The sequence below is a fragment of the Acartia tonsa genome, chromosome 1, assembly GCF_053477335.1.
Source record: "Acartia tonsa isolate MP-2025a chromosome 1, ASM5347733v1, whole genome shotgun sequence".
NCBI classification, from domain to species: Eukaryota; Metazoa; Arthropoda; class Copepoda; order Calanoida; family Acartiidae; genus Acartia; species Acartia tonsa.
The window spans coordinates 11,278,822-11,291,212 of NC_137260.1; the positions used below are offsets into that span (position 1 = coordinate 11,278,822).

Consider the following 12,391-nt stretch of genomic DNA (forward strand, 5'->3'; position numbering starts at 1 on the left):
ATCTTACTAAAGATGCTTGAATTTTGCTAATGTTCTATCGATTATTTATGTTTCAATGTTTAAATCAGCCTACTTTCAATTTTTACATTGCCTACATAAATTGTGGTTTTTAACATGTTAGGCAACATTATACATTTTATATTTGATAGTTGTTAGACAAAAAAATATAGAAGTTATGTTGTTGAATAAAATACTGTTCATGTAAAAATTACATATTTTATTATTTAAAAATCAATAAAAATAATAATAAGTAAACTAAGTTTACTGTCTTGAATATAAACATATCTGTAATAGATTGGTCTAACATGTAATTGTCAATTGTCTAGACACCTTTACAGATGCGACGGCTACATAACATGTAAATGAGGAGTGGACAACTGCTCATTTATTCTATGAGGGAAATCGCCAATGCATGAAGCGCACACAAAAATTTTACGATTACGATCCGGTTTGATTTTTTGTAGAAAAGTGTACATGCACTTGCACAATTCCCATTGCTTTTGGGTTTAGTGTTTGACTGCTCATTTAAAGCGACTGAAATTCGGTTGTGGCAAGATGGCAAGACAGTTTAGAGCTTAGGCAAAAAGTAGCTTACATCCGTTTATATTGGCAGTTATAAATGCGGCTGCGGCAGCTGAACCTGCATATAAATGGCCTGAAATATTATAAAATATTTGGCGGAACAAATCAGTGATGTCCACCAAGCCCCAGATATATTTCATATTCTTGCAACCAATGATTTATAGAGTGATTTTTATATTATCCTCCTGTTTTCTTTGTTTTTAAGGTAAATGTTAAAACTATATATATAAGAGCTATTTTATTTTAATTATCATCAAGGTATAGATAAAAATTTGTATCTTTACTTCAACAAATGACTGAAAGTGTACATATAAAAAAATATACTAAATTATTTTTTATCATACCTAACCAGTGGCTTTACCAGGGTTTTGCAATGGGTGTGTTAACCTTGAGAGAATAGAAAAAGGGGAAAATACTTCCTGTTTGTAGGGTTTTTGTCGACACCAATCCTACTCATGTTTTTAATTATAATACAAATATAGAGGTCCCCAATGTCCAAGCAAATACCAGGTTCTATCTCTTTTTTAGAGGTTTTCTTTCCCACTTCTCCTCTCATCTCCATCATTTTTATTATGTCACATGGCTGATTTTTGAGTCACTTTTTCCCACTACCTTCAAGAATTCAGGATCATTCTAGGTTCACTCAATTGTCAAGCTCAAAGTATTATATCCACCCATCTATCAAAAATCTTCAACCCTTTTCCTAAAATTTCTATAATAACATGAAAATTTATCAAAAATGGTTGACTTTTCAAGCAGTTCTTTGTTTGAGTCTATAAACTAAACAGATTTTGAGTAGAAATTATTTTTGATGCTAAACTTTTGAATTCTTTTTGAGCAACAAAACTGAATTTTTAAAAACATTAAGTAAAAAATGTCAACATACATAATGTTTGTAATGCATAAGTTTGTTTAGGATTCTTCCAATGATTCGCAGACTTTGTAATATCTAACTGATTAATTCTTGCTTGTTTGTGATTGGTCTACCCTGTAACGTCATATATGAAACCAAACTAACTACAATCCTTTTACTTTGAAATATTGCTTTGATTCAGGGAAAAGAACAGAAATATTAAAAATGATTTATAGAGCACAACAGAACAAGTTTTTGGTGAAATAAGTTAAAACAATTGGAGTCTATTTGTCTGGCTTTCTGTTTGTACCAAAGGTTCTCACTAATCGCTGAACCGAAAGGGTTCTCCTTAACAGGGTAGCTTTTCAAAGGTCCTGGTAAGGTTTATAATTTGAATTATTTTAGATTTGAAGGGTTAATTTTTCTATTTGTTTTTCAGAATGTAATTTCCTTTCCAGAACTCTTAGTGGACCTTAATACCTTTCTCATTTAATGACTTTATCAAATCTCTTTTTCAACATAATTCGTCATGGCTCAAAAACTCATACAACCATTCCAGTTTTTTAAACGCCGTTTCATATTATTATTTTCTAAATGGTTTGAATTACACAAAGAAATCTAAATTCTAAAAGAATGTTTCTAATAAATTTTCTTTTGTTCTTGGGTATAAGATTTGAGCTTAAGAAAAATGCGCTAAAAACATTTTTAGATGATGACACCTAGGTTTTGAATTTTTGATTTTACTGTACTTTTTAAATAAAAACTGAAATATTTTTTTGATGTTCTATAAATGGTTATAAAAAACGAAGAAAATAAGCCATTAATCATTAAATTCTGATAACTATAAGTGGGGTAAAATTGCTTTCAAAAAAGTTCTCATAAAAAAACACACTGTATATCGATATGACGTAAAAATGAATTATTATAGAAAAGATGAAAATCAATATGCTCCAGTAAAACAACTATCTCAGTATTAACTTAGATCTATATTTATAAAAAAGTAGCTTTATGTAACTTTCATAATGTTTTACAGCACTTTATATATGGTAATTTAATATTACTCCTTTTACTTTTTTCTCTCTCTATTATTTTCATATATTAATAACAAATAATATTTTTTTTTATTTCACCTGTTTATGAGCCTCCTATGTGTTTTTTAAAAGCTCTTAAACGGCTGTATCAAAAGTCTAGCGATTCTAAATGATTTTTTATAATGTTCATGGTCAGGTTAGGTAAAGGACCTTAAACAAACGTGGGGAACTTAGTATTCTGCTTTCAAGGGACAGGGGCGTATTTTAGAAATAATTTCAGTGAACAAGATAACTTTAAAAAGGTTCTATATAATTGTCTATGAGCACAATATTTTATAACATAAGTAAATGACCTTCAACCAGCCCCCCCCCCCCCCTGTTTTTCTCAAAGATTTTTAAAAATGGGATGAGTTCTTTTGAATTTGCTTAAAATAACCTACTTATATTAGCTTAATATAAACAAATTAATAAAATAGGTATGGAGGGGGGTTATTAATGTCTCATTATAAATGTAAGGAATATTATCATTGTCTAGTATTTAGACAGATTATGAGAATATTTTTCTAATGAAAAATGTCTTCCTTCCGTTTTAGTTCTTTCACGGATGGAGGTATTTGGTTTGAATTATTTTCTTTTGAATAATAGACAATAAATATAAATTGATCCTCACAATAACGTTTAATGGTCGATGTATGATTTATATTTGATTATAGAAGATCTTTGCTGAATGATCTTAATAACCGCTGGGCTGATATGGTTCTCCTATACAATGAATCTTCTCATAGGTCCTGGCAATGTTTATACATGTTCACGGGGAAGAATACCACCACTTTTCCAAGATAAATCACAACTAGAAAAGATTTACCAAAGAATAAATATTTTAAAGATCCGATAGCTGGCGCCAATGCGTGACTTACTGGACTTACCTTCGTAAAAACTACAATTTAAAGAGGGGATCGACTTCATACTTCACTCTACCCACCTCAATGGCCCATAGAGGCCTCTAGGGGCGTATCCACTATTAGTTTAATAATTGAATACAATTTTAATTACAGATAATTTTTTAAAAAATATTTCGCCATTTTTTAGATACCTATGTTCGTGTAGAATATGGTTCGTAAAGTGGGTCATAATAAGCTCCGTAATCAGGTCTTTGTGAGCCTATAAAAAGGATACAAACCAACTTCCTGCATGGTTTGCCCCTTAATAAAGCCAGCTAGTCGGGTATAAGCAATACTATTAGTAGGGATGTGCAGTTTTTATAAGAGTTGCCTCGCCACTTAAATCCAGGGATATTGCTCGACTATTGGAGTGGAGTTTCCCCTAGGAAGGGTCTTATCAATGTCCCTTAAAATCTTGGGACAATTTTTCTTGTTAGGGTGTAGGTAAACTTCTCCAAAATGGTTAAAAACCTTCTCTATAAGAAGCTTCACTATACAGGAGAACCATAATGTTAAGGCGGTTAGCGCGATTCTTTGACATACACAACACACACAGACAGACATACTGTTATTTTTACATAAGGGTATTTATCAAATTACATTAATATTAAAGCTTATTTGTAGCAACCCTAATCTTGATTTCATTGAATTTCGCAGGTTAACCTCAAATTAAAAAGAACAATTTTTCTTCATTATCTGAAAGAATGGGGGAGATCATTTAGGAAATAAAGTCTTACCTTAATTTTTTGTCGAAGTTTTCTAGAAAGTTTATTTCTCATGAAATATCATCGTCAATTTAATGGTATGCATATTTTGTCTTAGGAAATCTATTTTGCTAGTCATTCTTTATGATTGAGACGAAATATATTGTTTATCTTTTTATTATTCAGAAATTTAAAGGGATAAGACAATGGCCGATAAATTGATGTACTCCTTTATGATTACACACAAAATTACCCCTTCTGTAGAATAAAATATAGTGGGTTGAAAAGTTTGAACACTCAACTTTATAAACCATTTATAAACAGCCCATTGTCATCTCTCTATCTGATATTAGTGCAGCTTACTATGCACTTATCGTTTCTCTACAATATTCTAAAACAATAGAAATTTTGTCTTGCAGAAAAGTTATAAGAAAAGGGTTTTCAGAGGTGTAATATCCCTTCAGTGTTAATTCATGGAATAAATTAGGATACAAATTTGTTTAATCAAGCAAAATAATATAATTCTTAATATGTCAATCAGTTGTCAACATTCTTTGATAACATTTGAAAAAAAAATAGAATAAAACATATTTTTACAATTACCAAGAATATTGAAATAAAAATAATAAAATTGATACCAGTTTTGTTAATCCTAAGGGGCCGAAGGTTTTAAACTTACAATTTTTAATTTTAATATTCGCGGAAAGATGTCTTTTATATGATGAGATAAGTAACTATATTTTCATTAAAAAGAAACAGGTATTTTCATTATGTGTTATAATTTTTCTATGTGGGAGCTATTTCCTTTTATAAAACTAGACTTTTTAAGCTATAATATATCAAAAAACAATAATATTCTTATATTCTTCTTTAAAATATCTAATGGGCTAAATAGAAAATTACCCATAGGATATAAATGATCAATTGAAAAGATAAAATATGCTGTCTGTATGGGGAGATTATTGAAAGCAATGTCTATAGATTATATCTGTTTATTATGAAAGGTCAGGGAGTGAGGAGACATGGCACTGAACACTAAGCTGACCTCAAATTTTTATATATTCAATTATTCATTCGCTAGCTCAACAAATTTGAGGACTTTTGGTAAGTGTCTTAACCTCTTTTCGAGGAAGCTTTGTGTTTATCAAGTTCGAAATTAAATTCCTTATCATAAACCAAAAACAAAGCGCAAATGTCGTCTTTTAGGGCTTTCCTTTCATAATGTGGCGCGGCATAGAGTGTTTGTTTATTTTGGATGCGCACGTTCTTTACTTTTGAATGAGATATGAGAGTGTGAAGATGTCGGAGAACAAAATTGGGCCTATCATTGGTCTCATTGTGTGTGAACGACCCTAGTATATCAGGGATTTGAAACCATAAGAGCTTCAGGTAGAATTTGTTAATTTTATTGGGAAGTATGGTGTATAGGACGATTATATGTAGTTTTAAAAAGGCTTTAGCCAGCTAAGCATGAAACTTAATTATGATTAATATATGTTTTAGTAATTTTTATGTGCCTTTATTTTTGCATTTAACAATGATTTATTAAACCAAATAATTTTCCTTTAAAGCCAAAGTTTCCAAAGATTTTTACCGTAGAGAAAAATGATTTTTAAAAAGCAAATAAGATTACGTGGTTATAAATAACTGGAATTATGAACTAATTGATATTGTAATTTCAGGTCTTTGAAATAATTTCATCAATAAATCTATATTCAAACCTGCTGTTGAAACTTGATGGTTCCTGGTATTGGGGGTTTGTATGTTCGCCAACTGATCTCGTGAACTTCCCGCTAATTCGGAAGTCAAGCTCAACCAAAGTGTCATGGTTGAGACAATTTCAAAGTATCTGATGAATAGGCGTTAGCATTCATCAAGAGATCAATAGCATCCAGTGAATTATTGATGCAATAAACTGTGACAATTTTTCTGTGAAATAAGTACCTAGTGAATCAATATGCCACTAACCAAAAAGCAGAAAATTGAGCGAGCTATCGCTATTGGCAGTGAAAGGCTAGAAGTTTTTGATGAACAGTTAAAAGTGTTTTATGACAATCTAAAAGCCTGCCAAAGTTTTAATTCATGTGAAAATGTTACTGTAAAATCAATTCGTGACATTTTTAGTGAGGTCAAGGACCAATCTGACCTAATAAAAAGTCTAAAACCTGCCGTGGAGACTAGTGAGCTGCGCGAGTTCAAGCGTGATTTGGATGAAGCTAGTGAGCAGAAAACTGTTGCAGATAAAGTTTATGCGTCGTTGGAGCAGTGTACAAAAATTCTGTACTGGCTTGACAATGATTCAGATGACGCGAGGTCAAGCACTGTCGCCAGGAACCTTGACGTCATTGAGAAGGTGAAGATGGACATGGGAGTGCTTAAAATTTCCGTGGAGTTGCGCCAAGAAGTACGTGATATGTACCGAAGGCTTAGAGAGATGGAACGTCGTTCATCTAATCTGGATGAGAGTGGGACACCTGCCATGCTCTCCAGAAGTATGTCTGCTGTGGATATTCGGAGTTCCAACCCGCAGTATGGGCGCTGGGACAACAGTTTGTTGCCGTCGTTCGACGGTACTGACACGGATTACCCAAACTTTAAACAGGTCTTTAAGGATCTATGCTCTGGTTATGGATTTGCTGACCAGAGGTTAAGTCTGATGTTGTGTATGGAGAAGGTGATAACCAACCCGGAACTACGCAAGCAAGTGTCAGCGATTAGAGATCATAATGAACAATGGGCGTTTCTTGATCAGATGTTTTTATCAAACACTCGCCGGTTCATGAGGATTTTAACTAAGTTGAACAAGATGAAACCTGTGGATAAACCTGTGGACGTGGTTAGCGCAATTGCTACCTTCAAGAGCATGATGCAGGAGGTAGAAGCCATCGTTGGTTCTGCAGCTAAGGATTACAACCACCTAACTCTTATTCATATTTTTAAAGACAAGTGCCCTGAAAATTTGAAAGACAAGATTATGATGGAGCTAGGTAGCATGAACCAACCAAACATCCCGAAGATTGTAGAACTGCTGGAGAGGACCAGGGGTGCCATGTTGGCTGGTGATATGTCCTATGACAATGGCGCCGGCAAGAGAAATCGTGACAGAGCTGCTGCCGCGCAAGTATCTGGCCGCAACGACAATAAGAATGGAAAGGCTGGAAAGGACAAGGCTTCCAAGTGGAACAGTGCATGTCCTGTGGAGAGCTGCAAGGAGAAACACCCGATTTTCCGTTGCCTCACGTTTAAGAAGATGGACGTGGTTGACCGAAAGAAAGTTGTCCAGCAGAAGAAATTATGTGAACTTTGCCTATGTGACGGCCATACTGCTGACAAATGTAATAAATCGGATAAGCTTGGTGTTTGTGGTACCAATAATTGCGACAGATACCATTCCAGGTTACTCCATGAGGCTAGTGCTGGTGTGAATACAGTTTACAAGTCAAGTTCTGCACCCAGCCCCTGTACCTTCTTACTTCAGTTAGTTCCTGTTGTAGCACCTGGCGGCGGCACCTGCCACGCCACGGTAATGTTTGACTCCGGGGCAAATTTGCCACTTGTGTCTGAGAAGTTATCCAACAAGTTGAAGCTGAAATCTACTGGCAGATATACAACTATTTCTGTAGCTGATGGCAGTGAGTCTTCCTGCCGCAACGTTGTGTTTTATCTGAAGGATAGGGACGGCAATCTGAGGGAATTTGAGGCAGCTGTCATGCCTACCCTCGGCGGGGCCAACGAGATGCGCTCGGTCCACCCCGAAACTGCCGCCGAGATATTTAAAATGCCGCCAGAAAGGTTTACATATATTAGTGGAGGCTTAGATATCATCATTGGAAATACACATCCTGACGTGTTTCCTTCAACCTACCAGAAAGTGGGCCAGTCTATGTTGTGGCGAACCATTTTTGGTAGTGGTTTTATCTGTACGAGTGCTGATGGTGGAGCTGGAGATCAAAAGTCGGCTTATAAGGCTGTCAGTGTCAGTGGAGGCACTTTGCCAGACTTTCTGACGTCTGAATCGTTTGGCGTACAGCCGCAGGCACTTTGTCCAGGATGTACTGCTTGTCAAGAGTGCAAGGCTATGGCCGACGGCACTACCTGGGACCAGCGTGAGAGGCAGAGGATAATTGAGGCAGGTTTAACACTAGACTTGCAGTCCAACAAGTGGACAGGTCAATATGCTTATATTGAAGATCCTCACACTTTACCTTACAATGAGAGTTTAGCCCGCAAAATTGCTGAAAAGGATCGTGCCAGGATGGTCAAGGAAGGTACCTATGGAATGTATGTGGAGGTATTCAACGACGCCATAAGAAGAGGCGTTTTTCAAAAAGCCACGCCTGAAGAATTGCAGTATGAAGGACCTAAGTCTTGTTCATCAATAGTGGTTGCTTTCAAGGAGGATTCAAGTTCCACACCCATGCGATTGTGTGCAAATAGTTCTCTGACGTTCAAGGGTACCAGTTTTAATAACATAATGCTGGGAGGCCCGCCGCCAATGCAGAAGATATTTTATCATTTGATGCTTTTCCGCGGTTACAAGGTTGGTATAACCGCGGATATCTCCAAGTTTTATAACTCCATCCTGGCCACAGAGTTCGACAGCCAGATGAAGAGAGTTTTATTTTCCCCGACGCCAGATGGTCCACTTGAAATTTACCTGACCAAAGTTGTAAATTTCGGCGAGTTAGCTGCGGGAAATTTGGCAGTTACAGCCCTGAAGTTGACGTCCCGCCTGTTCGGCGGAAAGAGTGAAGCAGAGGTCAAAGAGATGTATGGAGAGGGACAAATAAACGGTAGTGAAATTGTTGCTAAACCTGAATTATGGAAGGAGCCACAAATACCTACCTACCCTGATGAGGAATTCAAGTTACCTCAGATTCCAGTTGCAGTCAAGCTTGAGAAGCACAGCTTCATAGATGACGTTATTTCGGGAGCAGGATCGAAGCCAGAAGCCAAGGAGATGATGAAAGAGGCCGACAGGATTATCGGTAAAGGTAGTTTTTCCTTCAAACAAGTCATTTATTCTGGAGATGATTGCCAGCCTACCAAGGTTCTCGGGCTGATATGGAAGCCAGCCACCGATGTGTTGTCCATCGCCACAAGAGTCAACCAAGATGGTAAAGTCAAGGGAAGGAAGGTGAAAGAGGATGCTGATTTGTACAACCTCCAGGACGCCTTGGACGAGAATCTGACAAAGAAGATGGTCCACAGGTTCGCCGCCCAAACCTTCGACCCGATCGGGCTTTGCAGCCCTATTCTGTTGAGAATTAAACTTGTCCTGCGGAAAACATGTTTGCTGAATTTGGGCTGGCAAGATTTCATTCCAAAAAGTCTACGGGATGAACTTGTTCAGTCGCTGGAGGACAGAGCTGAGGTCGCTAAATTGGAGTTTGACCGTTGTGTGGTCCCGGATGAACCAACTGGCCTTCCATCCTTGATGATGTTTTCGGATGGGTCATCAGAGGCTTATGCATCTAATGCGTATTTGAGGTGGCCAACTAGACAAGGATTTGAAACGTTTCTGCTAGCCACTAAGTCAAGAGTTGCGCCGGTCAAGTGTGAGTCAATTCCACGCCTTGAGTTGATGGGATGCCAAATGTCCACAAGGTTGGCAAAGTCCGTCAGAGATGCCCTGCCCTTTGATATTATCAGAGTGATGTACTTTACTGATTCATCGTGTGTTTTATCACAAATAGTTTCCAACAGTGCTATGCTGAACACATTTAATTCTCATCGTATTGGAGAAATTCAATCTGCAACCAACAAGGATGACTGGAGGTGGGTCCCGGGGACGCAAAACGTTGCAGATTTGGGCACCAGAAGCACCTGCAAGGTATCAGATTTGGGACCAGGTTCCAGGTACAGATTGGGCCCAGAATGGTTGCGCCAGGATGAAAGTGCGTGGCCGGTGAAAACTGCCGAAGAAGTCAAGCAGGTTTTACCCCCAGAGGAGTTGAATACCAAAATGGTTAAGTTATGTTCAATGAAAGTTGCCGGAGAAGCCGCTGAAGATGTCTTTAGGTTTAAGCACAGGAGATCATTTGGACAGGCCAAACGTATTATGGCAGCTGTCCTGCAAGTTGCGAACACCTGGTTGAAGAAGCTAAAGAGCAGACAAGAAAGTAAGACTACAGCCGCTGGTAGTCATGTAGCAGCCGCAGATTCTGTGTACAAGCCGTCTTTGTACAATTTTATGGCGGCGGCGGAACTTTTCATTGTGTCACGAAGCCAAGAAGATGAGTGGATAAATGACGCTAAAGGCAATTATGCGTCATTAAATCCATTAGTGCATGAAGTATCATTGACCTGGCCTGTCGTTGGTCCCGGTGGAAATTATATGACCAGGGAGATGAGGATTCTTAAAATGGTTGGTCGAGGACAGCCAGTCATTGACGCCATTACTGGCGGCCGTAAAATGATATTTGAAGACATGCCAGGTTTAATAATTTTGGAGCCTGGTAATTGGTTAGCTGCTGTTTTTATGAGAGAAGCGCATGTTGAGCTTCACTCTGGTGTCCGTGGAACTTTAGCTGAGAGCCGCCGTTGGTGCTGGATTGTGAAGGCAAGGAGGTTGGCCATCATGGAAGTGAAGAAATGTTGGCCCTGCAGTGTTGAGAGGGCTAAGGAATGTCGTACTACCATGAAGGACGTGTTACCTGACAAGTTGGTCCCGAGCAGGCCTTTTGAAGCTGTGCAGGTCGACCTGATGGGTCCGCTGGTTACGAGGAGAGCTGCCGCCAAAACGAGGAGTCAGACAGCAACGAAGAAGGTGTGGGTGTTCGTGGTGGTCTGCAGATTCTCAGGGGCGTTGTGGTTAGATGCCTTGGAAAAGTATGATACCAGCAGTATCCTGTTGTCCCTGCGCAAGTTGGAAGCTGTTCATTGTCTGCCGAAGATCATAGTAAGCGACATGGGCACACAATTATCCGGTGCTCGCAAGGTTTTAGAGCAGAAGTTGGGCAGCCAGGTAGAGTTTTCTTGGTCTCAGATCCCGGCCCGAGCCCACCATTATATTGGGCAAGCGGAGAAAATGGTGGGATTAACCAAGAGATTGCTGTCCAAGAAGTTGGTGAATAGTTCTGTTAATTTCAACGAGCTCCTGGTGCTGTTGGCGGAGGTTAGCAAATTGATGAATAGCAGACCATTGACGATTGAAGCTGCGAACGACGTGGAGAATTGGCGGCTGATCACCCCTGGCCAGCTGCTGGGAAATGTTGACCGCCAGCCGTTGTGCAATGTGGCGATGAAACCGGAGGACCAAATTTCCTCCAGGTTGAAGTTGTTGGAAGATTTGTCTGCCCAGTTTTGGACTGCCTACCGCCAGGAGATCCTACCGAAGATATTACGGATGTCCAAGTGGAAGGATGAGATGGCGGAGCCACTAGCTGACGGAGATATAGTTCTGGTTACGAGTACCAATCCGCTGATGAGATGTTTGAGGATGGGCCGAGTGACGAGAATTGAGGATGGGAGAAAGACTGCAAGAGTCTTGTTCAGACTGACAGATAAATCTCCCCTAGAAGAACATGCTGTATCAGTCAGGCAGTTGTTAAAAATTATGATTAATAATTGATTCTTATTTTATGGAAATTGAGATTTTTTTTTAGTAAAAAGCCACATTTTTCATATGCCTATTTTTATGCCTAAAATAAGAATCAAATGAAATGCGATTAAATATTCTTCTATTTCATATGCTCAAATTTAATTTTATTGAGTTTAATTTCTTTTCAAAAGTACAATTCATTTTAAAACTTACCTGAAAAGTTTAACAAAAAGGAATAAATGTGTCGAGGTTGCGTGATTCGATATTTATTCTAAGAAAAAAATCAAGTATTTTTTTAGCAGATTTTTTTAAAATTATATATGAATTTCAATCAAGTAAAACATTTTTATTCAGATCTAGGAATGATTGAAAATTCATATTTAAAGTTTTTTTTTACAAAGAAAAATTGGTATTTTTTTTTCATAATTTCAATGAAAATTCTAACGAAGATATTATTATTTTGCTATTCTTTAAGTATTAAAAAGTTTTATTGTTGATTAAGATATTACAGTTCTTATTCATTAGGTTTGAAAAACTTTCTGCCCAAGGATTTTGAAAAATTTTTTCTTACTACTCTTTTTGATGCTTAACAAATTTAGTTTTAAGTACCTATAAATCTTAATTTTCTTGTCTAAGATTTATTTCGTTTTATTTTTACCATTATTTGTTTACATTTACATTTCAACCTGATTTCGTAGGTACTTATTGATTTATTAAATATGATTTATTACCTATTG

The 12,391-nt window shown here is 37.4% G+C and overlaps 1 protein-coding gene across 1 annotated transcript; it reads left to right on the top strand.

Annotated features, from left to right (window-relative positions):
- The first annotated feature begins 5,328 nt into the window (after positions 1-5,328).
- Positions 5,329-12,004, top strand: LOC145313021 (uncharacterized). The gene is made up of 2 exons (XM_080152258.1): positions 5,329-5,500; positions 5,794-12,004. The coding sequence occupies exon 2, from the start codon at positions 6,069-6,071 to the stop codon at positions 11,682-11,684; it is 5,616 nt and encodes a 1,871-aa protein (XP_080008384.1). The 5' UTR covers positions 5,329-5,500; positions 5,794-6,068; the 3' UTR covers positions 11,685-12,004.
- Positions 12,005-12,391: the final 387 nt, after the last annotated feature.